Consider the following 25,701-nt stretch of genomic DNA (forward strand, 5'->3'; position numbering starts at 1 on the left):
TTAGCTTAAAGAAGGTGTGGGACCTTCAACAAAGTTTTGCAGTGTAGAGCACTCTTCTTCAGCAGGCAAGCCAGCCCTGCTCTCTTAACCAGATACTCTTTTTCATTCCCCCTTTCGCCCTTGTGTGCTGAACGTGCTCTTATGGCCACCTGTGACAGGCGCTCAGGGAACGAGACTCCCAAATGCCCCAGCCAATCAGAGGAGGGGATTCTGAGAGAGATGAGCCCAGCAGCCTGACCTGGGGAAAGGCAACTTCAGAGGTTCCTACCTCTGCAATCTGCTAGTTTATGGAAAGCTGCATTCCTTTCCTCCTCTCCAACAATAACAAGGCATTGTGATATTATCCAGATTTTCTGCTCAAAGATAATTAAACAATATGCATTTCCTGCTTACTGAGATCATAATAAGCAGTCGGATTCCCCAGAGCTGTTGCTAGGCAGGGTGGGGTGGAGGGGCTTGCAGAGGGGCAGAGCCTGTAGCATACCTAACCTCTGAGCTGTTCAGAGACCCTCCAATCCCACCTCTCTCTCTCTCTCTCTCTCTCTCTCTCTCTCTCTCTCTCTCTTTTCCAGATGCAACCTAGCAACTATCATCCCCTGGCTTTCTGCTCCTCTCTGCCGCTCACCTGCCTCTCACACCTTTGCCAGCATGACATGTGAAATTTGGCATACTTGAGGTTGCAACCCTATGCACACTTACACGGGAGTAAGTCCTGGTGGATTCAGCGGATTTATTCTTCAACAGACACAATTTCTAGAAACAATACAATGCAGTAAAGAACCAACAGGAAAGCAGTTCTCCAAAAGCTTATAGGGGCAACCTGTGTGTAGAGCGTTCGCTCTGATTTGCTTGCATAACCCTATGCAGAGGTTAAACGATGTTCAGTCTTTATTGATTTGTTTCTAGGTGGGTTATATGTCAATGAGAACCCATCCTGATTTTCTTCCGGGGTGTTTATACGTCTTTCCATTAAACATTTCTTCATCTCATGCTTTCCATTGCATCTCCCCCATCGCTTTCCTAACTGCAAAAGCTCCAATTATTTTTTAAGGAAGATTTGCTGTGCTAGGGTGATGGAGTGCTTTGATCCACTGAGATGCATTTAGGAAGGACATGTCATCCGCTGCCAGGTGAACACTGGAATAACTTGCTATTCAGTCCTGTAGACATTTAGTCAGAAACAAGCTCCTTTGTATCTGAAGAAGTGTGCATGCACAAGAAAGCTTATACCCAGAGCAAATGTAGTTGGTCTCGAAGGTGCTACTGGACAATTTTTTTATTTATTTATTTTGACTGTGTCAGACCAACACAGCTACCTACCTGAACCAAGCTCCACCATGTTCAATGGCACTTCCTCCCTAGTGACTCTGCTATCATTACAGCCTGCTGTCACCTGCCGGGCTTTAACAATGTTCTTGTTAAATATTCCCAAGCTAGAAAGAGCCTGTTTCAGACCTTATGGGGAAGCACAGGCTTCTGTGTGGATTCACCTAATGACTGCTAATGTGCCATTTTGCAAATGCAAAATCTGAGTGTGTGTTTTTAGGCTGGAGGAGGCAAGACTGATTAAAAAAAAAAAAAAGGATCTGCAACAAAATGTTGCAGTGGATCTTCACTTTGCAACAGGAAAGCTCCTGTTTACAGCCATACTGTCCTGCAAGGTGGCTCATTCCATCTCCCTGCTTTCTGTTTCCCTTTTCCAAACAACACACACCATTCTGTGACCACTGAGCATGTGTGCTACTACTCTTTGGGCTGTTTAGGAGTGGCTGTTTTTTTGCCTCCTCAAGTTTTAATTTATCAAAGATGTTTGCAAACGTTTCCATGCTAGTAAGCTCCTCTTGCTTTTTAGTTGACCCATATTGTTGACACTCGCTGTCTGGGTTTGCTATTAGAAGGAAGCGATGGCAGGCTGGGAAAGCTCATATCCTGAGCCTATAAGGTTACACGGAGGCAGGGATGGGTGGGAAAAGGAGCCCATCCATTTTCCTGACACAGGTTCCCTATCCCTGAGAAAATGTGTGTGCGTGCCCATACCTTCTTGCAGACTACAGGTGAGCAAGCATCTTTGTTCACCTTTTCATGAAAGGCAGAGGGCATCTTGCAGATCTGCTGGAACAAAACACATACTGACCTATGTTTGTGTGTATACATGCAACATACAATGAATTAATGTCTGCTTGCTAAGTGGAATACATCAGCATTCCTTAGAAGCATGCAATAAAGTGCCAGTGTAATGCATTTACCTCGATCAAACCACACTGGGAATACTGCGTCCAATTCTGGGCACCACAATTTAGGAAGGGTGTTGACAAGATAGAACGTGTGCAGAGGAGGGCAACCAAGGTGATCAAGGATCTGGAACCCAAGCCTTATGAGGAACGGTTGCATCCATGACAGATGGCCATCCAATCTCTGCTTAAAAACCTCCAAGGAAGGAGACTCCATCACCTTCCCAGAGAGTCCATTCCACTGTCGAACAGCTCTTAGCACCAGGAAGTTCTTCTTGATGTTGAGTCGGAATCTCCTTTCTTGTAACTTGAAACCATTGGTTCATCTCCTACCTTCTAGAGCAGGAGAAAACAAGCTTGTTCCCTTATTTGAAGACAGCTATCATATCTCCTCTCGGTTTCCTCTTTTCTAGGCTAAACATACCCAACTCCTTCAACTGTTCCTCATAAGGCTTGGTTTCCAGACCCTTGATCATCTTGATGAATGCCTCTTACAACTTTTCTTTTGCTGGCCTATTATAATACTGAGTTGACGTTTGTAACCAAACATTGCCCAGACTCACATCTTAGCTTGTAACACTTGGGATCCATGCTGGCTCATGAGAGATCCTGTGCTGCTTAGCCACAAGGTCCTTGTGGATGCTCAGAGAAGTTTTGCATGGATGTCTCAAGTCATGGTTATGAAAACGCTGCCATGCCCAAAACCAATGGCTGCCAAAGACCCCCCAGGTAGAAATTTCACATGACAATAAGTCAATAGATCAGCATACCAAGCGAATTTGGTTTTGTGGATCACCATACCAAAACAGCTAGGAACTGCTGAGATAGCACATGCAGGAACAAAGGAAGCTGAATTATACAATGGTCTATGCAGCTCAGTACTGTCTACACTGACAGGCAGCCGCTCTTCAGGGTTCCAGGCACCTACCACTAGCTACAACACAACAGAATCAGACACACAGCATTGGAGAAAACCAAGAGACAATTGCATGTCACTGGAAGATGTTTATGGACCCTCAATCTCTCAATGTCCCCCCGTGGCCTCTCTGCAAGCCCATCTGTTTGCTTGGCGGAAAGATTAGTCTCCCAGGCTCTCTCTTTTGTTTGCCCCAGTTTGTCCAGCTGTAATTGTGGGCTTTTATAGGGGCTTCAAAAGGCCTCCCCTCTCCAACCCTCTCCTCCGCACAACCCCCCCCCATAGCCCATGCTAACAGGATGGCTTTAATGCCAGGATGAGAACCCAGCGGCATCCTTGCAGGGAAGGAGGAAGCTTCTGGGGTGATTCAGAGCCCAGCCTGAGGACGGGGCCTGAGGATGGTTTTGCACATTGTTAAAAGCAAACACACACACACACACAAGAATGAAACACAAGTCATCTTTTCCAGTGGAGCTGCACATTGAAGAAGTCTCGGGGATGATCCATCACGCAGCCACGTCACATCCACGCCAGCCCATTAAAACACGCTTCAACTGGTTAAGTTGACATACAAACTGTGGGACAAGGACAACTGTGACTTTAAGGAAGAATGGGAGCTTTTTACAAATTATCTAAAAAGACAACAAAAAGAACTGGACTCCTTGGCAGGGTTTGAATAAACATACACAAATATATTGGTTGATAACATGATAGATGAGAGAGAGAGAGAGAGAGAGAGAGAGATAAGGTAAGATATGTACAATTTTATAACATGCAGAGAATAACATGTGCTGAGAAATCAGACACAGGAGCTGAGGGAAGTCTTGGGGCGGGAGGGAGGGTTTGAAGGGGGTGGGGGGAATAGGGAATAGGGAATATGCTAGGTTTTGATAGTTTGTATTTTGAAATTATTAATAAAAAATGAAAACAAAACACACACACGCTTCTGCCACTTAAGAAGATAAGAACACGAGAAGAGATTTAAGGAAGTTCATTTCAAAGGCTGGGGGGGCGGGAATCCTGGCTCAGTGGTAGCACATCTGGTTTGCATGCCCAAGGTCCCAGGTTCAATGCCTGGCAACTCTGGGTAGGGCATAGGAAAAGACCCTGATGGGAAATCGTAGAGAGATGCTTCCAGTAAGAACATAAGAAGAACCTGGTGGATCAGGCCCATGGCCCATCTACTCCAGCATCCTCTTCTCCCAGTGGCCAGCAAGTGGAAACCCACAAGCAGGCATCAAACGCAAGAGCAACTCTCCCTTCCTGTGGTTTCCAGCAACTGGCATTCAGAAACAACCGTGGAGCAGTGCCAGATTTATGTAGAAGCTAAACAAGCTATAGCTTAGGGCCTCACTCTCTTAGGGGCCCCCAAAAAAATTTTAAGGAAAAAAAACAACAGGATGTATATTTCCAAAATATAAGATAAAAAACAAAACCTACATACAGCAACAGCATTTTGTGTTGTGTAGGCTCCTATTTTGTTATGTGGAAATGGCTTTGGATACCTATTAGCAGTGGCGTAGCATGGGGGGTGCAGGGGGGGCCGGCCGCACCGGGCGCAACATCTGGGGGGGGGCGCGCTCGCACTCGCAGCTCTCTGCCCCTACCTGGCTCACTCACTCTCTCTCACTGCAGTGCTGGCTGTGCGAATCCGATCCGAGCCGCCGGGTCGCTGCCCATTGTGGAGGGGAGGGTGCCAGGCGTGTGGTGCGGTGTGGAGAGAGAGCGAGGGACTATCTGGGGGAGGGACAGTGCAGGGGGGGGGGCGCAAATTACTTGCCTTGCCCCAGGTTAGGGGGCGCAAATTACTTGCCTTGCCCTGGGTGCTGACAACCCACGCTACGTCACTGCCTATTAGGTCCATAAATTACCATATAGCATATATTCAACACAAAAAACAGCGACAATTTGTTGTTGACAAAGGACAGCTGGACATATCAAGGGCCTCATTACCTTCTGTAGCTTAGGGCCTCATCAAACCTAAATCCGGCCCTGCCTTGGAGGCAGAGCTTAGCCATCATGACCAGTCACTACCAGTGGCCCTCTCCTCCTCCATGAATTTGTCTCCTGTTCTTTGAAAGCCATCCAAATCCTGTGAGAGGGAGTTCCATAGTTTAACTATACCGCGAAGGTTGGACGGCGCCCTGTACTCCTCCTTCCGGCAACTCCTGCAGCCAAGCTGGTGCCAGACGTATTGCTCTGCCTTCCTTTGGACCACGTCAGCGAGTCTGAGAGGAGGGAAACTCAGGACCTTCAGACACAATGCCCAGGCTTGCTTGCGCTCCAAAGAGGTCACTTTTGGTGCTGCCGATGCAGCTGTTTGACTTTGCTCCTGGAGGCGCAGTCCATTGTCTCTTGAGACAGATGGATGCCAACGGACATGAAGAGCTCCTTCCTTTTATCTACAAATCTTGCAACACTCAGATCCCTTGGGGAGCCACGAGTTTTAGTGTTATGAGAGAGGCAATGCATGGCAACTCTTCCTGTTTTATTCAGTCCAGCTCCAGGGGGAGGGGGCTGCACCGAAGTTATTGAGCTTTTCTTAGGGGGCAGGATTTGGTTGGGGGGACAGGCTTCTGCTGGGGGCGAGGGCAGAACCTCAGTTTACTGAGTACCATACTTTCATTATCATTATCATCATTTATACCCTGCCCATCTGGCTGGATTTCCCCAGCCGCTCTAGGCAGCTCCCAACAAAATATTAAAAACACAATAAAACATCAAACATTAAAACCTTCCCTAAACAGGGCTGCCTTCAGATGTCTTCAACAAGGCAGATAGTTGTTTATTTCCTTGACATCTGATGGAAGGGCGTTCCACAGGGCAGGTGCCACTACCGAGAAGGCCCTCTGCCTGGTTCCCTGTAACCTCACTTCTCGCAGGGAGCAAACCGTCAGAAGGCTCTCTGAGGTGGATCCCAGTGTCTGGGCTGAATGATGGGGGTGGAGATGCTCTCTCCTTCAGGTATACTTTCCAATAATGCTCTCCAATATTTTTTGTGGATCTAAGCCCATGCCTGAGAAAATTGCCAGAGGCAAACAGGAAGGAAAGAGCCCTGCCCACCCTGACCTCAATTTTTTGCCCCAGCACAGTCCACTGGCTAAAGGGTAATCATGGGCTCCTTCTCCCCTTCCTTCCTTCCTCTCCCACAGTCTCACCTACTCTACATCTGCAAGGATCATTTAGCCTCTTCCTAAAAAGAAAAGGGGGGGGGAGGTAAAGGACCCCTGATAGTTAAGTCCAGTCGCGAACGACTCTGGGGTTGCGGTGCTCATCTCGCTTTACTAGCCAAGGGAGCCAATGTTTGTCCGCAGACAGTTTTTCCAGGTAATGTGGCCAGCATGACTAACCCACTTCTGGTGAACCAGAGCAGTGCATGGAAATGCCGTTTACCTTCCCACCAGAGCGGTACCACTGACCTTCCTTGGCAGGCCCAAGGCTCAGTGGTTTACACCACAGCGCCAACCCCCCCTCCCTTTAGCCTCTTTCTAATAGAGTGCAAATGGCTCCCAGCCATGGGCAAGAACAACCCTATCAAGGGGCTATCACTACCCCCAGCCCAGGAGGAAAAGGTCAACCAGATATGCAGGCCACCTGACTCAGCCCAGATACTTCATTGACAGCACTAGGGGTCAACCAGTCTCCAGAATACTGTATACTCAGAACATGCTGAATAGTCCAGTCCAAGCTTGCTTTAAAGATAAAGAGCTGGGTAACATTGTGCATTGAAAGCACTCGGCGTCCCCCCCATAGAATCCTGGGAACTCATTGTTTGTTCAGGGTGCTGGGAACTGTAGGTCTGTCAAGGGGCAAAGTACAGTTCCCAGGATTATTTGGGGGAAGCCAAGCACTTCAGATGTGTGGTGTGTATGAAGCCAAAGAAGCCTACAAAGCCCAGGAGACAGTGTGGTGCAGTGGTTAGGGTGTTGGACTAGGACCTGAGAGACAAGGGTTTGAATCTCGGGCAAGCACTGTCTCTCAGTCTAACCTACCTCACAGGGTTGTTGTGAGGATTAAATGTGTGTGTGTGGGGGGGGGGAGAACTATGTACTTGTATGCCATAGCTTCTCGTAGGGAAGTGGAGATATAAATGCAATAAGTAGTAAATAAGGAAGAGGGTTCTGGATTTGAAGTTACTTGCCAACATTTACCAGCAGTCAGGCAGACACAAGCCACCTTGCCACAACTTTCCCTGCTATGGCGAGATGTACTGCATTTCTACTGAAATCATTTGGGGGGGGGGGATAGCTCAGCCAGTAGAGCATGAGATTCTTAATCTCAAGGTTGTGGGTTCGAGCCCCACATTGGGCAAAAATATTCTTACATTGCAGGGGGTCCCTTCTAACTCTACAATTCTGTGATCTCTACACCAATCCAGGTGCTGATATTCCTGATCTCACAAATGTTTACTTAGATTTGCTTTCCCCTGCAGCTTGCTAGTGGCTGCCCCAAACATCCAGAGGGCAGATTTTGGGGTGACTTTGATACGAGCTCAGTTGATTTCCCTGAAATTGACACTCAAGCGAGTGGATACACACAGGATAGCAGGCTAGAGGTGTGTTTTTTGGGGTAAGGTATGTGTTGAAGGTGGCAGCTCTCCACCAGAAAATTGGTATGAGGTCCTGATCCGAGAAGGGCATCCATTCTGGATAGGAGCCCCATGGCAAATGGTCCTTCCAGGAACCAGTTGAGCTGTGCTGCTTTATTAGGGTGGATGCTAGAATCCCGAAGGGCACCACTTTGGGGGAACCAGATTTAGATGCAATCCCCACTGATCTCAGTGTGGTTTGTTCCCAAGCACAGAGAAATGTGAGGTGTTGGGGGGGGGGGGAGAGGAGGAAGGTAGGGCCTGTGATGAAGGGGGTGGGGTGGGGAGGGGACCACTGACCCCAGCCAGGCGAGTCCTCTCTTCAACGCTTAGCACATGCTTTTCACTAAACAAATGTTAGGTAGTTGGCGCAAATCTTCTCAATGTGTATTCGCTTTGTCCCTTTGCATCGAGAGAGAGAGTTGGACATCTGACAACCCCCGGCCCGATTTTGGCAGCTCCAATTAAATTGAACATCTAGAAAATCACAGCTCAGATCATTAACACATGTCTTTGTCTGGCTCTCCAGGAACAAAGAACTCAAATTAGTACCCAATAGAGTTGTCAACTTTTTTTAATTGACCCCTGTAGCTGTGCCTTAATAGCGGTGTGGAAGTGCCAACATTAGCAGGTGATAAGGACTTTCACCAGGAGGGGAAATGGTGGGTTTTTTGTTTTTTGAGGTTGAGGGGTCAACAACTAGAAATCTTGGGGGAAATGGAAATACATTCAGCTGATCTAACCCAAACTCCTTTTATATTTTAAACAAAGTAAAATGCACCATTTATAACTGAGCATGTAAAATTGCATAATTTGGCAAGCTGACGAAACGACTCCAGAGCGATCCGACTCATGTTTACTCAGAAGTAAGACCCGCTTAGTTTTAGTAGCGCTTTCTCCTAGGTAAGCGCATAAAGGATTGCAGACCCCCAAAAGATAAATGCCTTAGTTTCGTGCAAGGAAAAGTGCAAATATACCCAATAAGAGAACGAGAGGGAGCCAGCCAGTGCGCCATATGATACCTAAGCACCTTCATTTTCCTCCACATCAGAGAATCATAGAATTGTAGAGTTCGAAGGGACCCCAACGGTCATCTAGTCCAACCCCCTTGCAATGCATCCAACCTCTTCTTTGATTTTATGATTCCGCGATACGATTTTCCTGAGAGTCTTTCCCACTGAACACAGTAGGTAAACACACATCGAACTGCCCTGTAACTCACCCTGACATCCCATTACCGAAAGCAACGGCCCCTTTCCCGTATCATTTAGCGTCCAGTCTCTTCCACGGCTTCGGAGATTATTTTCTGCTTCCATCTGGTGGTGATTTTCCAGAACTGCTGTGCGGAGAAACCTCTGTTGAAAAAAACAAGGCGGGGGGGGGGGGGAGGCTTTCTTTGGCCTGCCCGATTATGCTGGCAGACCCAGAGCCATGGCGTTACGAATTCTGTGGAATCCAAACTGCCATATAAGAAAATGCAATATATAAGAAATAAAAGAAGCAAAAGGAAAAAATGATTTACAACTGTACAGCATTGAGTACAGAGCATCACTGTTGCTACAACAGACAGAGAAATAATTAGGCAGCCCACCAAGACCTTCAGCGGTTTTCAAGTGGTCCATGGGGAGGAAAATGAATGGGAACCGCTGCCTGAATTCCTGAAAATTTACACCCAAATGCAGGACCAGCCCAAGACATTTTGGCATCTGATGTGGACCCCAAAATGATGTCCCCCCTTATGCCAGGAAGAAGGGGTGGGGGAAGATCTACATCAGGAACAAGAGGGGGAGGGAAAATGGACGTCCGCATCTGCTGCCCCTGTGAATTCTGCCACCTGAGGCAGTAGCCTCACCTTGCCTCTTGGTTGGGCCGGCGCCACCCCAATACATCTGTTGGCTTTTAAAGTGCCACAAGGCTCTTTTTGGCAACAGACTAATGCAACCAGCCCTTCTTGAGTCTCCAACTGGAGGCTGTTTTCAAGCCTAATTGCTTCATGGGTGGAGAAGCGAGGCAGGCAGGTTGAGGGCCAGATGAAGAGTTCCTGGGGGCCGCATCTGGCCTGTGGGCTGACAGTTGCCCTCTCCTGTTTTCCAGCAACATCTTTCTAGCATTCTCCTGCCACGAAGTCCTTTCCAAGCCTGCACCTTTTTCGAGGGACCCCAGGATGATAGCAGTGCATTTCAGAGAAATCCGGAGGCAAGCTCTTATTTTTGCAGGTGACAGCGGTTTCAACCAAGATATATCGAGTTGTGACTAAGGCCCCTTCAGACCTCTCTAAGTGTCCCTAATTTCCAGGGACACCCCTGATGTGGGAGAAGCCGCCCCAGTTTCTGATTTGATCCCAGAATGGCCAACTTTTCCTTAGGATGTCCCTCTTTTTACTGGAGAAATGTTGGAGGTTTTAGAGTTATCTGACCCCCGTGCCGTCTGAAGGGAATCCTTTATAGGGATGTTTAATGTTTTATTATGTTATTATGTATTATTATGTATTAAAGTCGTACCTTGGCAGTTGAATGCTTTGTGACCCGAACGTTTTGGCTTCCGAACTCCGCAAACCCAGAAGTGAGTGTTCCAGTTTGCGAGCGTTCTTGGGAACCCGAATGTCTGACCTGGGTTCTGCGGCTTTGGATTGGCTGCTGGAGCTTTCAGCAGCCAATAGGAAGCTGTGCCTTGGTTTCCAAATGTTTTGGAAGTCGAATGGACTTCTGGAATGGATTCCGTTTGACTTCCAAGGTACAACTGTATTATGTTTTATTTATTATGTTTGATTATGTTTTCATATATGTTAGCCCCAGAGTGGCTGAGGCAACCCAGTAAGATGTGTGGAGTATAAATAGTAAAAATATTATTATGGAATGGGACGTCCCTATTTTCATTGGAGAAATGTTTTTTTTGGGGTAATGTCCCCTATGGGGACGCGGGTGGTGCTGTGGGTTAAACCATAGAGCCTAGGTTTTGCCAATCAGAAGGTTGGCAGTTTGAATCCCCGCGACGGGGTGAGCTCCCGTTGTTCAGTCTGTGCTCCTGCCAACCTAGCAGTTTGAAAGCACATCAAAGTTCAAGTAGATAAATAGGTACCACTCTGGCAGGAAGGTAAATGGTGTTTCTGTGCACTGCTCTGGTTCACCAGAAGCGGCTTAGTCATGCTGGCCACAAGACCCAGAAGCTGTATGGCGGCTCCCTCAGCCAATAAAGCGAGATCAGCGCCGCAACCCCAGAGTTGATCACGACTGGACCTAATGGTCAGGGGTCCCTTTACCTTTACCTTATGTTTTCATATATGTCAGCCCCAGAGGCAACCCAGTAAGATGTGTGTGGTATAAATAGTATAATTATTATTATGGAATGGGATGTCTCTATTTTCACTGGATAAATTTTGGGGGGGGGGTAATGTCCCCTATGCGCTGCATTTTTAAAGCAGCACCACGCCGTTTCAATCCTGGGAACTGTAGTTTTCCAGGTTGAAGGAACAACTTCCAGGTTTGTTACAACTGAGGGAATTGCACCCTGTGGGGGAAAACTACAGTTCCTGGAATTCAGGGGGGAGGTTGCCATGTGCGCCAGTGGTGATTTAAATGTTTGGGGTGGGCGTGACCTTCCTTCCCGCACGCACCCCACTGCAAGATGTGACTCCCGTCACGTCCCTGCCCGGACAGGAGCCCATCCGCCGTACTGCGTGTGCCACGAGGAGGTGGTTGACCTCCCTTATCTCTCACCGCCCACTCCTGAGCGGGTGCCGGCTGCAGCTGGGACAACTCTGCAGCCGTCTCCCAGTTCCCAGGCAAACCATGGGAGAGACGGTGGGGGCAGCGGCCCAGGTCCCTTCCGGCTCTCAAGGTGGCCGATCGCACAGGCCTGGGGCACATGAGAGCGGAGACCTACCAAGGTAAGCATGGAAGTAGCTCTCTAGCAGGGTGGCTGCTGAGAGGCAGCAGGAGCAGAGAGGGGTTTGTTTGCTTGGCTTGTCAAACAGGCACTTGCTCTGGAAAAGGGCAGGCCTCTGACGGGAAGCACAGTTTGCGTTGTGGACTGCGTGCCACAGGCAGGCCGAGCTAGAGGACAAGAAATTCCACAGGGAATTCCAAATACGCAGGGCATGCCAGAGGCTGGGTGGAAGGCCTCTAGGGTGGTAGCTCAGTGGCAGAGCAGGTGTCTGGTATCTCCAGATAGGGCTGAGAATGTCCCCTGCCTGAGGTGACCAGCTGCCAATATTGCATTGCATTGCATTGCATTGCATTGCATTGCACTGCACTGCACTGCACTGCACTGCACTGCACTGCACTGCATTTATACCCCAACTTTCCCCCCAAGGAGCACAAGGTAGTGCACATGCTTCTCCCCCTCCTCATTTAAGGACAGACAAAAGAAACCACTCCTTCACCCAGGGACCTCACTCCCCCCTGGAAGCAGGACCTACCTGACTTGAAAAGGAGGATTAGACTAATTTATGAAGGAGGTGGCTGTTGACGACTACAGTCATACCTTGGTTTTTCAACTTCCTAAAATGTTCGAAAACCAAGGCACGGCTTCTGATTGGCTGCAGGAGCTTTCTGCAGTCAATCGGAAGCCGCATCAGCTGCGTTGGACGTTTGGGTTCCAAAGAACATTTGCAAACTGGAACGATCACTTCTGGGTTTACGGCGTTCGGGAGACAAAACTTTCGAGTTGCAAGGCGTACGACAAGCAAGGTATGACTGTACTAGCCAGGATGACTGTGCTCTGCCTCCAAAGTCGAAAGCAGCGATGCTTCTGAATACTAGTTGCTGGCAGTGGCGTAGCATGGGTTGTCAGCACCCGGGGCAAGGCAAGTAATTTGCGCCCCCTAACCCATGGATTTTAGCAGGGGGCAGAGAGCTGCGAGTGCACCCCCCCCAGATGTTGCGCCCAGTGCGGCCGGCCCCCCCTGCACCCCCCACGCTACGCCACTGGTTGCTGGAGAAACCACAGGAGGAGAGAGTTGCTCTTCTGTTTGGGTTCCACTGTTTGGGTTCATCTGGCTGGCCACTGTGAGAAGAGGATGCTCGGTTAGATAAGCCATTGGCCGGATCCAGCAGGATCTTCTTCTGTTCTTAAAAATGTGGTCGAAAGGTCTAGCGCGTCAACGCAGCCTATGGCTGGTGGGTATCCAAAGCTGTTCAGAGCTCCAGGAGAATTGCGCTTCTCCCTCTGAAAGTCCATTTGATAGCTCAGTCTGGAAAGAGCATGAGATGGGAACCCTAACCTCAGGGTCGTGCGTTTGAGCCCCACATTAGGCAAAAGATTCCTGCATGGCAGAGGGTTGGACTAGATGAAACTTGGGATCCCTTCCAAATTTATGATTCCATGATTTGTGACCCAATCTGGGACCTCATGGTGCAAGGAGAGTCAGGAATCATAACGATGATTATGATGATACAAGACTGGGTGGACTCAGTATAAGGCAGTTTTCTGGGTTGCTTTATTGTCATTGTTCCATACAGAACAACAAAATTGAAAAAATCTACATCAGCCATTCAAAACCAGCAAGCCTGCTATCCCAACCTGGTCAGCCCCCTAAAAACTCTGATACCCCATAATTAAATACAATATACTCCCATAGAGACTACCTTACACTGCATTTAAAACCAAAATCGCATTTGAATAGAAACTGTTTCTCAGGCGGCTAGTCCTAGTCTTTATAACCCTGTACCTTCTTCCAGAAGGCAGAAGCTGAAAGAGATCATTTCTGGGGTGCGCACTATCCTGCACTATCTCTGCAGCTTTCTTATGACACCTGGAAGCATAGATTTGATCCAAGGTGGGAAGAGTGCACCCAATTATTCTCTCCGCAGTCTTTATAACCTTGGACAGCATTGTTTTTTCCCCTGACCGTGCAGCTCCCAAACCACACACAGAGACCATAAATTAATATACTCTCAACAGTACAATGGTAAAATGCCATCAACAGGTCCTTTGCGATATTATTTTTCCGGAGGATTCTCAGAAAATATAACCTCTTCATCAGGTCTTTGCTGTTTTCTCCCCAGGTTAAGTCATCTCTCAACTCCTTTCTCTCTTTTTTGCTAGGTCTTTTGGAACAGATGCATCCAGACTAGGGGAAACTTGACGGACACCAGGCTCATTATCACAAGGCCATATGAGCCCAGCTCCAGGTTTTGTGGTGCTTGCCAGAACCCCCCAATTTCACCGACTGCGGCGAGCAGATGCAGCAGGACTGTGCATCTGGCCCGAAGCACGAGGAACGGCCACGGTATAGAATGAGCCTCTTAATCTCGAAGCCGTGGGTTCAAGCCCCACGCTGGGCAAAAGATTCCTGCACTTCAGGGGGTTGGACTGGATGACCCTCAGGGGTCCCTTCCGACTCTACAATTGTGTGAAACTCTCGCACCAGGGAGCCAGCCAGCCAGCCAGCCGGCCTTGTCATTCCTTGCCTCCTCCGTCAGCCAAGGAGGAAATGTCTGGAAGCGGGAAGTCTTCCTGAAGGCTCGGGCTTGCTGCTCGGAAGCCGTTGACCAGAGGTCACCAGCAGCTTCACAACAGGAAGCCGCGCAGCGCTGGCTCGGAGGTGCCGGCAGCTACGCAGAAAGCCCGCCGGAGCCCCCTTGGCCTGCCCTCGTGGCTGTGGCACCGTTCAAGGCACCGTCCATGGAAGCCAGGCGGGAGCTAGGAGGCAGCCGCTGTTCCCTGGCAGGAAGATGCTGTGACAAGGAGGCTTCCAGCTGGGCATGGAGCTGAACCGTGAGTGCTGGGCTCGCCCCAAGGGGTCTCGGAAGACACAGGCAGGACCCCTGGGGAGACTGGCCTATGGGTCAGCCGCACACCCTTCTCTGCTGGAAGCCCTCCTTCTCCCCAGTCCTAAATAGCTGGAGGGAAAGGCACTCTGTGCATGGGCTGGAGCGAGGGGTCTGACTCTGGCAGGCCGGACTGAGTCTCAGGGGCTGTGCCTTGCGGGGGTTGATCTAGATGGCCCTCAGGGTCCCTTCCAACTCTACCATTCTATCCAGGACTTCCTCTCCACTATGGATTTCCCCAAGGACAAGTCTTGCTGTTACACACAGCAGCGCCTCTCTAAAAAGCAGGGTGGTGCTCCCTGCCCCCAGAAATGTTGCTTAATTGTATGCAGATGCATGTTCATTTGACTAGTTCCTTAATTGACAAATGGTCATGTGGGTCATTGACTAACAGTACAACCCTCTGTGTGCCAAAATCAGCCCTGCAGAATTTGGTGGGGCTTACTCCTGAGTGGCTACAAGATTGCAGCGTAAGATTTAGTTCATTGGGTGATGTCTTTTTAATTAGCAGAGGAAAGAACTTGGATCCTGTTTTGTTTTCATGAAGCCCAGTTCAGGCCAGCGGTGAAAATTCTGGAGAAGTAATAACGAAACTGAAATTGTTATTTCCAGCATCGGGGGGTGGGGTGGGTGGAGAGTGCTGTGCCTAAAACCTTCACCCTCTCCTCTAGGTGACCTTTCCCTCCACCTCAGATTGTGAGGTCTGCTTAAGGTTTCTCTGTGTTGAGGGCCAGGCTCTCTGCACATGCTCAGAGGCACTTTTGCAGCCTCACATGTTCAGCTGCCAAGCCATGGCGTGTGCACAACGCACCATTTCAGAAGTGAAGCCGGGTTATCTCAGCTTTGGATACAGCAAATATTAATACAGTACTGGAAGGTGTTTGAACAGGAAGGAGAAGGCACCCACCCCTTTGTACACTGAACCAATGATGTCTGAAGGCCATCATCCTGGTCCTCAATTCCTACACAGAACATTTTTTTTCTGGGTCAAAGGAGGTGTGTGTGTGTGCACATACAATCTCTGTGTGTAGGAAGCAGAGGTGCTTGTTATGTCCTTGTCATCTGCCTGATAGCTCAGCTTCGGAAAGGCAATTTTAACTGGGAAATGGACTGGCAAGGGAATTGCGGAGTCTGTGGACAGCTCCTTTGCCCGCAAACTCACCCTAATTCAGCCTCCCATTACCTGGGGCATGTGGGATGTGAAACACAAGAGCAGTCAAGTACAACATTCCTAGAGTGCACATGTTTACACATAGGGAGGGATGTTTGTCCAGCCAGCAGGTAAACTTCCTGTTTCCTTCTGGGCTCGGACAGACTTCCTCTGCATGTGACTAGAGGTGGGTGTGGCCTCACCTGTGCAGGTAATGACAAAAGCACAGGACAGGGCAGCCATCTCTCTCTCTTTCACCACATGCATCAAAGACACAACATCTACTGAGCGAAAGATGCCCTCTTGGCTTCCAGCCGAGAGAGGACAAAGGGACTGTCTTCTTAAAAGATAGATTCCAAGTGTATGTTACTTCATTAAGCTAAGTCTGCCTTCTGGGATCTGATTGTGAACAGAATGTGAGTAAACTCTTTTTATACTTTTGTAAAAGACTATGTCGTCTCTTCTATTTTATGAGGGAATAAGGGCAAAATACCAGAGCAGTTATTATAGAGGCTTTAGCGAGCCTGAGCAAATGCAGCCACTGCAAATTTAAAAGAAGGGAATGTTACTCTGCTGAAATTGTGGAACTTGTTAACACAAGTTGGATAAGGATATAATCAGACAATATATCCTCTCCTGCATCCCTGAACATTCCCACAGGGCAGAGGGTTTCCTTGTCCCACCTAACTTTATCATCATTATTCATCACATTTACATCTCAGCTTTTCCTCCATGGCTCTCAATATGGTGTCCGTGGTTTCTTGTCCTCATTCAATCCCCACAACAACCCTGTGAGGTAGGTTGACCTGAGAGGAAAACCCAGTGTTAAATGAGGAGGGGGAGAACCTCTTTGAGGAAGGAGGGAGGAAGGAAGGAAGGAAGGAAGGAAGGAAGGAAGGAAGGAGGGAAGGAAGGAAGGAGGGAGGTCTAGGGAGCCTACCTGCCAAGCTGATTCAGAGGATACCAAACATTTGGCCATCTATCCTTTTGTCTCTCCTCCCTCAAACCTCCCTTAGGGCTCCTCCTTCTCCTCACTGTATTCTTGCTCTGTTTGGACCTGTTTGAGATGAGTCCCACCAGGCTGGTTTGTGACAGGAGGCTAATCCAGAAGTACATTACTGAAGCCATGGACTTGGAGGACAAAGTGGTAAGCAATGCCGTTTCACTTCACCCGGGCAGATCGGGGCCCTGGGAATCTTGGCATTTTTTGCTGGCTGCCATAGACTTTCCTTAAGGTTGCACCACTCACTGAGTGGCTGGCATGTGGTGGGTGGCCCAGAATAATACTCGGAGCCATCCAAGACATTTTGGTGCCTGAGTCAGACCCCAAAATGGGGCCTCCTTTCCCCCCACCAAAGAAGAAGGGGTGAGGGCAGATCTACATCAGGAACAAGGGAGAAAGATTGATACTGTGACTTGCTGCCTGGTGAATCCTGCCGCCTGAGGCAGTTGCCTCACCTTGCCTCATGGGTGGGCCGGCCCTGATAATACTGCTCAGCTGCAAGGAAGGACACCATTTGTTTATTTAGATCAACCTTCCTCAGTCTACTGCAGGGTTTCCTAAACTTGGGTCTCCAGCTGTTGTTGGACTACAACTCCTATTATCCCTAACTAGCAGAACCAGTGGTCAGAGATGATGGGAATTGTAGTCCAAAAACAGCCAGGTTTGGGAAACCCTAGTTTAGTGCTTCCGAAATGTTTTGGACCACAACTCCCATCAGCCCCAGCCAGCTCAGTAGAATTTTTAACCACACAGCACAGTGTTGGGGGGCAGCCACTATTTCCTGTACAGTGGTACCTCAGGTTACATATGCTGCAGGTTACATACGCTTCAGGTTACAGACTCTGCTAACCCAGAAATAGTGCTTCAGGATGAGAACAGAAATCGTGCTCCGGCGGCGCAGCAGCAGCAGGAGGCCCTATTAGCTGAAGTGGTGCTTCAGGTTAAGAACAGTTTCAGGTTAAGTACGGACCTCCGGAACGAATTAAGTACTTAACCTGAGGTACCACTGTAGTTGTGTGAATAAAATGCAGGGAGAGAACCGTGTGCCTACGCTAGTGGCCAAAATTGTGGAAACCTTTTGGAGAAAGTGTGTTTTTGAGGTTTGATGGCTCATAACACCACTTTTTTTTTTTTTTTTTGAGGCAATACGATAAAATTATACAGTGGTACCTCAGTTTAAGAACTTAATTTGTTCCAGAGGTCCGTTCTTAACCTGAAACTGTTCTTAACCTGAAGCACCACTTTAGCTAATGGGGCCTCCCGCTGTCGCCCCCCAATTTCTGTTCTCATCCTGAAGCAAAGTTCTTAACCCGAGGTACTATTACTGGGTTAGCAGAGTCTGTAACCTGAAGCATCTGTAACCTGAAGCATCTGTAACCTGAGGTACCACTGTATATCAATGGAAAGATAATTTAATGAAGAATGTAATGCAACAAAGAATGTTCAATTATCTGTATTCTAATCAAAAGTTATAGCCAAATAACCAGCAAGAGGAGTGTTTAGGCAGCCAATCAGGTGTCATCTTGTTTTGGCAATGATGGCTCATAACACCACTTTTTTTTGTAGTAAAACCATAAAATTATATATCAATGGAAAGATGAGCTACAGCCCCAAACCATGTTCTTTTGGGTACCAATGAAGTTTGGCCGTAATTGCTTTGCACCTCATTTGCGGGGTGCGACTTGTTAGGGGCCAGGGGCCAGGTGGTTGCATTTGCTCTGTGCATTTGGCCATTCCTGCCAGCTGGCCTGGTTGCTTCTCCTCTCAGGGGTTTTCTGTCCTTTCCGCAGAGCCAGTGTGAGGAACTCCCCTTCCTTCAGCAGCCTGTGCAGCTACCCCTGGTCGGGTTCAGCCTCCGAGAGTGGATGGCAAAGACAGTGAGTATGTAAAAATGACCAACCCACCGTCTATGTGTCAAGGGCTGGGGCCTGGGCTTGTTGAGCTGTGACAGCTTTAATCCAAATGCTACAAGCATTTGACCTAAAATAAGATGCCATGGCAGGCTGCAGGGCTCACACTCAGGTTCCTAGCCAGCCATGGCATCTTCTAGGACCAGGGGCCAGTGTGATGTAGTGGTTAAGAGCAGTAGACTTGTAATCTGGTGAACTGGGTTCACGTCTCCGTTCCTCCACATGCAGCTGCTGGGTGACCTTGGGCTAGTCACACTTCTCTGAAGTCTCTCAGCCCCACTTACCTCACAGAGTGTTTGTCGTGAGGAACGAAGGGAAAGGAGAATGTTAGCTGCTCTGAGACTCCTTTGGGTAGTGATAAAGCGGGATATCAAATCCAAACTCTTCTTCTTCTTCCTCTACTATGAAACTAATGAAGGTTCAGCTTCAAGGCCCCTAATTCCAGGGGGCCCCAGAACAGGGCGTAGCCAGGTGGGCAGGGGAGGGCAGCTGCCTCCCCCAAATCAAGTACATAAATAATTAAAAAAAAATTAACTAAAACTAGAAATAATCAGAATAGCTGGAATTGAAATGCTCACTGAGGTCGCCTGGATGATGCTGTGGTGCATTCTAGTGACACGACTGAACGACAGGCGTGGTTTCTGTGAACTGACCAATTGCGTCGCAGGTAGCTTGGTTCTGGAACAGGACAGGGGGCTGTCCTGCCCACCCACCCCTCAACATAAATCCTGGCTATGCCCATGCCCCAGAAATGACTTCAGTCCACATTGCTTTTTTAAAAAAATGGGTCTAGTAGAGTCAATTTCACCATTCTATGATGCACCATAGACGTGGGTGGCTCTGTGGGTTAAACCACAGAGCCTAGGACTTGCCAATCAGAAGTCGGCGGTTCGAATCCCCGCGATGGGGTGAGCTCCCGTTGCTCGGTCCCTGCTCCTGCCAACCTAGCAGTTCAAAAGCATGTCAAAATGCAGGTAGATAAATAGGTATCCGCTCCGGCGGGAAGGTAAACGGCATTACCGTGCGCTGCTCTGGTTCACCAGAAGCGGCTTCGTCATGCTGGCCACATGACCCGGAAGCTGTACGCCGGCTCCCTCGGCCAATAAAGCGAGATGAGCGCTGCAACCCCAGAGTCGGCCACGACTGGACCTAATGGTCAGGGGTCCCTTTACCTTTACCACAATGCATATAATGTTTCCTTAATTTTCACCCCCTCACAACTCGAAAACCACAAGGCATAGGAAATATTTATTCACTGTGTTGACTTTGACTTGTGTGACAACCCAGTACAGCAACTTTAATCAAAATTTGGGATGTGGTAGTTATTATTATTATCATTTTAAAAAGTGATCTGTTGTGGAACAACCCCATTGAAGAAGGTAACAGGGTTTACCCGTGGGCCAGATGTGGCCCAATCATCTTCTCAATCCAGCCCATGGACGGTCCGGGAATCAGCGTCTTTTTACATGAGTAGAATGTGTCCTTTTATTTAAAATGCATCTCTGGGTTATTTGTGGGTCATAGGAATTTGTTCATATTGTTCCCCAAAATATAGTCCAGCCCACCACATGGTCTGAGGGACGGTGGACCGGCCCGCAGCTGAAAAAGGTTGCTGACCCCAAGCTTACCCAGACCTCGTTGCTAGTTGCTCAAGCTTCAGGATCCCCCAAAATGTAGATCCGCCAGTCTAGGATACTCCATTCTGCACAGACCCTGCAACAGCCCCCCCCCCTATTGTGCAGCCACAGATGCTTGGTCTTCATTGGGTTGTTTTGCCTCCTTCCTAAGGGTGCCGTTCCATTTCCATTTAATCTAATCTGACTCCTGCAAGGCAACACCACCCTCTTGTGGTCCTGCTTTGATTACACCAGAAGAAGCACACGGAAAAGGAGTTTACTCTCACTCACCCTTATCCCGCTACCAATCCCCGGGCTCTGAGTTCCTGAGCTGGTTCCTTTGCATCCAGCCAGTCCATGACATACTAGGACCTGGGAGAGCAGAGTTTGAATCTCCCATCCTTACGTATCTCACAGTTTTGCTGCGAGGATTAACAACAACAACAACAACAACAACAATTTATTTATACCCCACCCATCTGGCTGGGTTTCTCCAGCCACTCTGGGCGTGTTAAAAACACGCTAAAACATCAAACATAAAAAACGTCCCTAAACAGGGCTGCTTTCAGATGTCCTCTAAAAATCAGGTAGTTGTTTATTTCTTTGACATCTGATGGGAGGGCGTTTCACAGGGCGGGTGCCACTACCAAGAAGGCCCCTTTGCCTGGTTCCCTGCAACCTCACTTCTCATAGGGAGGGAACTGCCAGAAGGCCCTTGGTGCTGGACCTCAGTGTGCGTGCTGAACAATGAGTGTGGAGATGCTCCTTCAGGTATACTGGGCCACAGGCAGGGAGAAGTCTGGACACCACCTTCAGATCTATGGAGCAAAGCTGAGATAGGACCACAACAACCAACCAATAAATAAGAAATGTCAGAATCACCCAACGACTGCCCCTCTCTCTTACTCTTTCAGAACCAAGACAAAGGGCAAGAAACCCTCCGTGATCTGGCTAACTTGGTGGATGGCACAGCAGCCGCCCAAAACCAGCTGAGCCGGGGCTGCGCCTCGCCACTGCTCCAGCAGCTTTATGAGAAAGCCAGCTCCTTCCTCCTGCAGCTCCGAAACTTTGGGTGGCAGGTGAGAGGCCAAAGGGGGCTTCCCCAGGATGATGATGATGATTTATTAAATTTGTATACTGACCTTCATCCGTAGATCTCAGGGCGGTTCACAACATGAAATACAAAATAAAAACACAAAATACATGATAAAAACAAGAACAAAAAAACACAAACCAATAAACCTCTCTCCTCCCCTCCCCCAAACACGTTTAAAAGTCAGCCAAGGCCTAGTAGAAGAGGAATGTTTTCCCCAGGTGCCTAAAGGTGTATAATGAATGTGCTAGCCAAAACCCCTTGGGGAGAGCATTCCAAAACAGGGAGCCACTAACTTGGATGGCTTTAACAGAGGATTAGACAAATCCATGGGGAATAATATCTGCAATGCCCTCTGACTATGTACTGTTGGAGGCAATAGGTCTCTGAATGCTAGTTACTGGAAATCACAAACAGCGGAAGTTGTTGTTGCACCCAGGCATGGCTCTGCTTTGCTGACCTCGATTGCAGGGATGGAGGGGGGACGGACTTGCAGCCCTTCAGATGTTTCCGGGCTGTGCCCGGGGGGCCTGTCTCCTTGAGCGCAGTTTGGGGGGGGGGGGCCTGCAGGGCATCACGAGCTGTTGCGTCCTTCTCATCCAGCCTCCATCTGGTGCATGTCTGTTGCATCCTTCTCAGCTGCCCTCCAGGGGAAAAACAACGCTGTTCAAGGTTGTAAAGACTGCGGAGAGGATAATTGGGTGCACTCTTCCCACCTTGGATCAAATCTACGCTTCCAGGTGCCATAAGAAAGCTGCAGAGATAGCGCAGGATAGTGCACACCCCGGAAATGCTCTCTTTCAGCTTCTGCCTTCTGGAAGAAGGTACAGAGTTATAAAGACTAGGACTAGCCGCCTGAGAAACAGTTTCTATCCAAATGCGATTTTGGTTTCAAACGCAGTGTAAGGAGTCTCTATGGGAGTATATTGTATTTTTTTAAATGGGGTATCGGAGTTTTTAGGGGGCTGACCAGGTTGGGATAGCAGGCTTGTTGGTTTTGAATGTCTTATGTCAGGAATGTACTTGGAGCCAGTGAAGATCCTTCAGGACCAGTGTTATAAAGGGTCCCGGCATTTGTTCCCGGTCGCCAGTCTAGCTGCCACATTCTGGCTTAGTTGTAGTTTCAGAATCACCTTCAAAGGTAGCCCCACGTAGAGAGCATTGCAGTAGTCCAAGCAGGATATATCCAGAGCATGTACCACTCTGGCGAGACAGTATGCAACTGTTCCTCAGAAGGCTTGATTTCCAGGACCTTTTATCATCCTGCATTCAAGATTTATTTATTTATTTCATAAAATTTATGCTTGATTGCTTTTTTTAAAAAAATTCAGTTTACCAAAAATTAATGTTTTTTTCACTGTGGCCGTTAGCCCTGGCAGGCACCCCCACACTTGTCTTTCTCTTCTCATTCTAGGAACAGAATCCAGCCGCACAGCCCGAGAGCAGCTCCCAGTTAATTCCTGAAAGAAACCTTAGGACAATCTTTGGGACCTACAAACAGCTTCTGCGGGGCAAGCTGCACTTCCTCTTCCACGACTTGTGGAAAGACTCCTGCAGTGCGGAAGAGCAACAGAGGGCTGCCAGCCCTGCAGCCCTGCAACCTCCCAGTCTGACCACCTCCAGGGGCCACTGAAAGACCCCAACATGGGCTGCTGGCCGGATCCTTCAAGGGAGAGAAGCACAGGACGAGTAGTAGGCCCTCTGGTGGCCAGGTGTGGAAGAGCAAGCCTGGCCAAGCCCTCAAAGCACAGGGGTCAGGGGAAAAAACACACACACCCAAGGAAGGAGGAGACCCTCATCGTGAAGGCTTGCTCTAGCAGCCTGCAGAAGTGTTTCCAGAGCTGAGCGATCCCAGCTAGCTTACTGGAAAGGCCTGGCTGCCAGCCACGATGGCTGCATCCTATTGTCAGAGGCAGCACACCTTTCAGCTGCAGGGCATCACCAGGGGGAGAGAGTGTGGCTGCACTCAGGTCCTGCTTGCAAGCTTCCCAGAGGCACCGGACTGGGAAGTGTCCTGATTTTCCAGGGAAAAGTCCTGAAAAGACAGAAGCTGTCCCGGTTTCTGATTTGATCCCGGAATGTCCCACTTTCCCTTTGGACACCCCTATTTTCATCAGAGAAACGGTGGAGGAGATAGAACAGGATTCCCTATTTTTACCTGGAAAATGCTGGAGGAGGACACTCCTTTTTTTCATTGGAGAAACGTCGGGAGGATGTGCTGTAATGAATGGATACTGGACCTACAGTCTCAGGCAGCAGCCAAGCTCCTCACATGATCTTATACTCTTGGAGCCATTCATTGCCTTGCTTGGGAAAGGGGCTGAGATTTTAGGAACTCTCCCTGCCATGTACTCTGTGGCAAGCCAGTGGGGCAAATGGGCATTGCTCAGCATCTTGAGAGAAAGGATAGGAGCTCTTTCCTCTCTTAGAGACCATGATGGATGCTTGGACTCTTCCTCAGTATCAGGGCTTCCAGCTGCAGGGGGCACACTGAACCGAAAACACTTAGAATCCCTCTCCAGGCCTTCCCCCATCTGGGATGGAGTGTGCCAGGGACATTGGAGGCAAGTCTGGCCCCAAGCCTCCACATTATTCCCACATGGCTTTGAACAGGGCCCACCAGAGAAATTGCACCACAATGGTTGCCCCCACCTCCTGCAATTCCACACACAGAAGCTGACACAGGTCTCTTGCTTTGATCCTGGAGATGGGATCCTGTCCTGCCCTGTCCTGGTTAACGGCCTAGTTTAATGGATGCGAGGCCAGCTGCGAGCCCCTGATAACATGTCCCTGCTGTTGCTTCCAGTGACCTCACTCTGCCCAACGGTAGGGCCAGCCCCAGTTTGGAGTAACACCTGAATACAACCAGAGTAGTTGGTTACAGTAGGGGCAGCCTCTGGCACATTGAAAAGCTGTCACACAACTTCTGTTCTCCTTCTGATGCCAATAGCCAGAGGACATGGTGTGGGCAGCTGTGGAACAAGAATGGCTGGCTTTGGTCAGCAGGAGACACCAGAGCAAAAGGGGAACATCTTTTGCACCTGCCTATGGCCATGTGACATCCTCCCACCCACCCACCCACAAGTGGCAGCAGGAGACTGATGCTCCTACCCAGAGGGAGGCAGGGTGTGGTGCCTTCTGAGACTGGACCAGAACCAGCCCTTCCTGAGGCTCTGTGCTGGAAGATCACAAAGGCTTTCTACACAAAACCTTAGAATAAAGACTTATGCTTTTTTTAAAGAAAAAAACCAAAACACCCCAGAATGTGTTCCGTTGTATCTTACCAGCCACATCGGGATAGGTGAGCAAAATACAGGGTACGAAGAGGTGACTGTTCCTTGCACGCAGTGGGTGCATCGTGGGAAAATCCCAGAGCGCTACAAAACACACGTTGCTTGAATGAGGAGGAGGAGTTGGGATTTGATATCCCGCTATATCACTACCCGAAGGAGTCTCAAAGCGGCTAACAATCTCCTTTCCCTTCCTCCCCCACAACAAGCACTCTGTGAGGTGAGTGGGACTGAGAGACTTCAGAGAAGTGTGACTGGCCCAAGGTCACCCAGCAGCTGCATGTGGAGGAGCGGGGACACGAACCCGGTTCACCAGATTACGAGTCCACTGCTCTTAACCACTACACCACGCTGCCACTCGGAGCCCATGGTTCGCTTGTTTTGGCACAGTAGGCCGGGCTTCCTCAGATGTTTTGGACTACAACTCCTGTCCGATGGGAACAGTAGCCCAAAGCAGCCAGAGAGCCACAAGGCTGCAAAAAGCTTACCCAAGGCCTCTTCCAAAGTGAGGTTTCTTTGAATGAATGCTTTTGTTAGGCTCATTATCAGGGAGGGCAGCGTCATGTGTGCAAGCATATGGCCTGGGCACAAAACTAGTTAAGAACCACTGAAAAATACAGCCGTAAGGATCCCCTTGAAGTGAAAAGCAACTCCAGGTAAAGTGCAAGGAGGGCTCTGCACGTACAGTAAAAAATAGGGTTGAGTCAGTGTTTCCAAGGACTATGGCTGAACGAGAGATACTGGAGCGATCGGTTAACAGAGGCTGGTTGGCTGGAGGGTGAAACAGCCAGTATGACATATTATTTGCCTACATAGAGCGTCCTAATGGAAAGCTTTCATGCACTCTTTGAACTCTGTCTGGTAGTGCATTGCTGAATAAAGTATGAATTTGGTGTACTCGAACCCACAAGGGAATCTCCTGTTACACCACAAAAGCCAGAATCCTGGTCGTAGCCCAGAATCTTGTCATTCCCCCTTTTCCTTTCTGACATTATCAGGCCAGCTTTCTCTTCATCTGTCTCGCTCTCTGTCCTTCTGCCCAGGAAGGCCATGTCTCCTTTGCTATTTGAGATGAAACTTGGCCAGGATTGCAGTATTTGGAGTGGGGGGGGGGGGGTGAGGAAGAATCCAGAT

At 49.0% G+C, this 25,701-nt stretch overlaps 1 protein-coding gene across 3 annotated transcripts; it reads left to right on the top strand.

The window, feature by feature from the left end:
* Positions 1-11,456: 11,456 nt before the first annotated feature.
* Positions 11,457-25,470, top strand: THPO (thrombopoietin). 3 transcript variants are annotated; one of them, XM_083442455.1, is made up of 6 exons: positions 11,457-11,621; positions 13,781-14,452; positions 16,672-16,802; positions 18,449-18,535; positions 21,099-21,263; positions 22,692-25,470. In XM_083442455.1, exons 2-6 carry the CDS (start codon positions 14,440-14,442, stop codon positions 22,908-22,910), a joined length of 615 nt encoding a protein of 204 aa, XP_083298581.1. In that variant the 5' UTR covers positions 11,457-11,621; positions 13,781-14,439; the 3' UTR covers positions 22,911-25,470. The 3 variants fall into 3 exon arrangements, with proteins under 3 accessions (XP_083298581.1, XP_083298582.1, XP_083298583.1); XM_083442456.1 differs by lacking the exons at positions 11,457-11,621; positions 13,781-14,452 and adding an exon at positions 14,668-16,071; XM_083442457.1 differs by lacking the exons at positions 11,457-11,621; positions 13,781-14,452 and adding an exon at positions 16,434-16,451.
* The last annotated feature ends 231 nt before the right edge of the window (positions 25,471-25,701 follow it).

Source organism: Podarcis tiliguerta (genome assembly GCF_965153285.1).
Source record: "Podarcis tiliguerta genome assembly, chromosome: 5".
Classification (NCBI taxonomy): domain Eukaryota; kingdom Metazoa; phylum Chordata; class Lepidosauria; order Squamata; family Lacertidae; genus Podarcis; species Podarcis tiliguerta.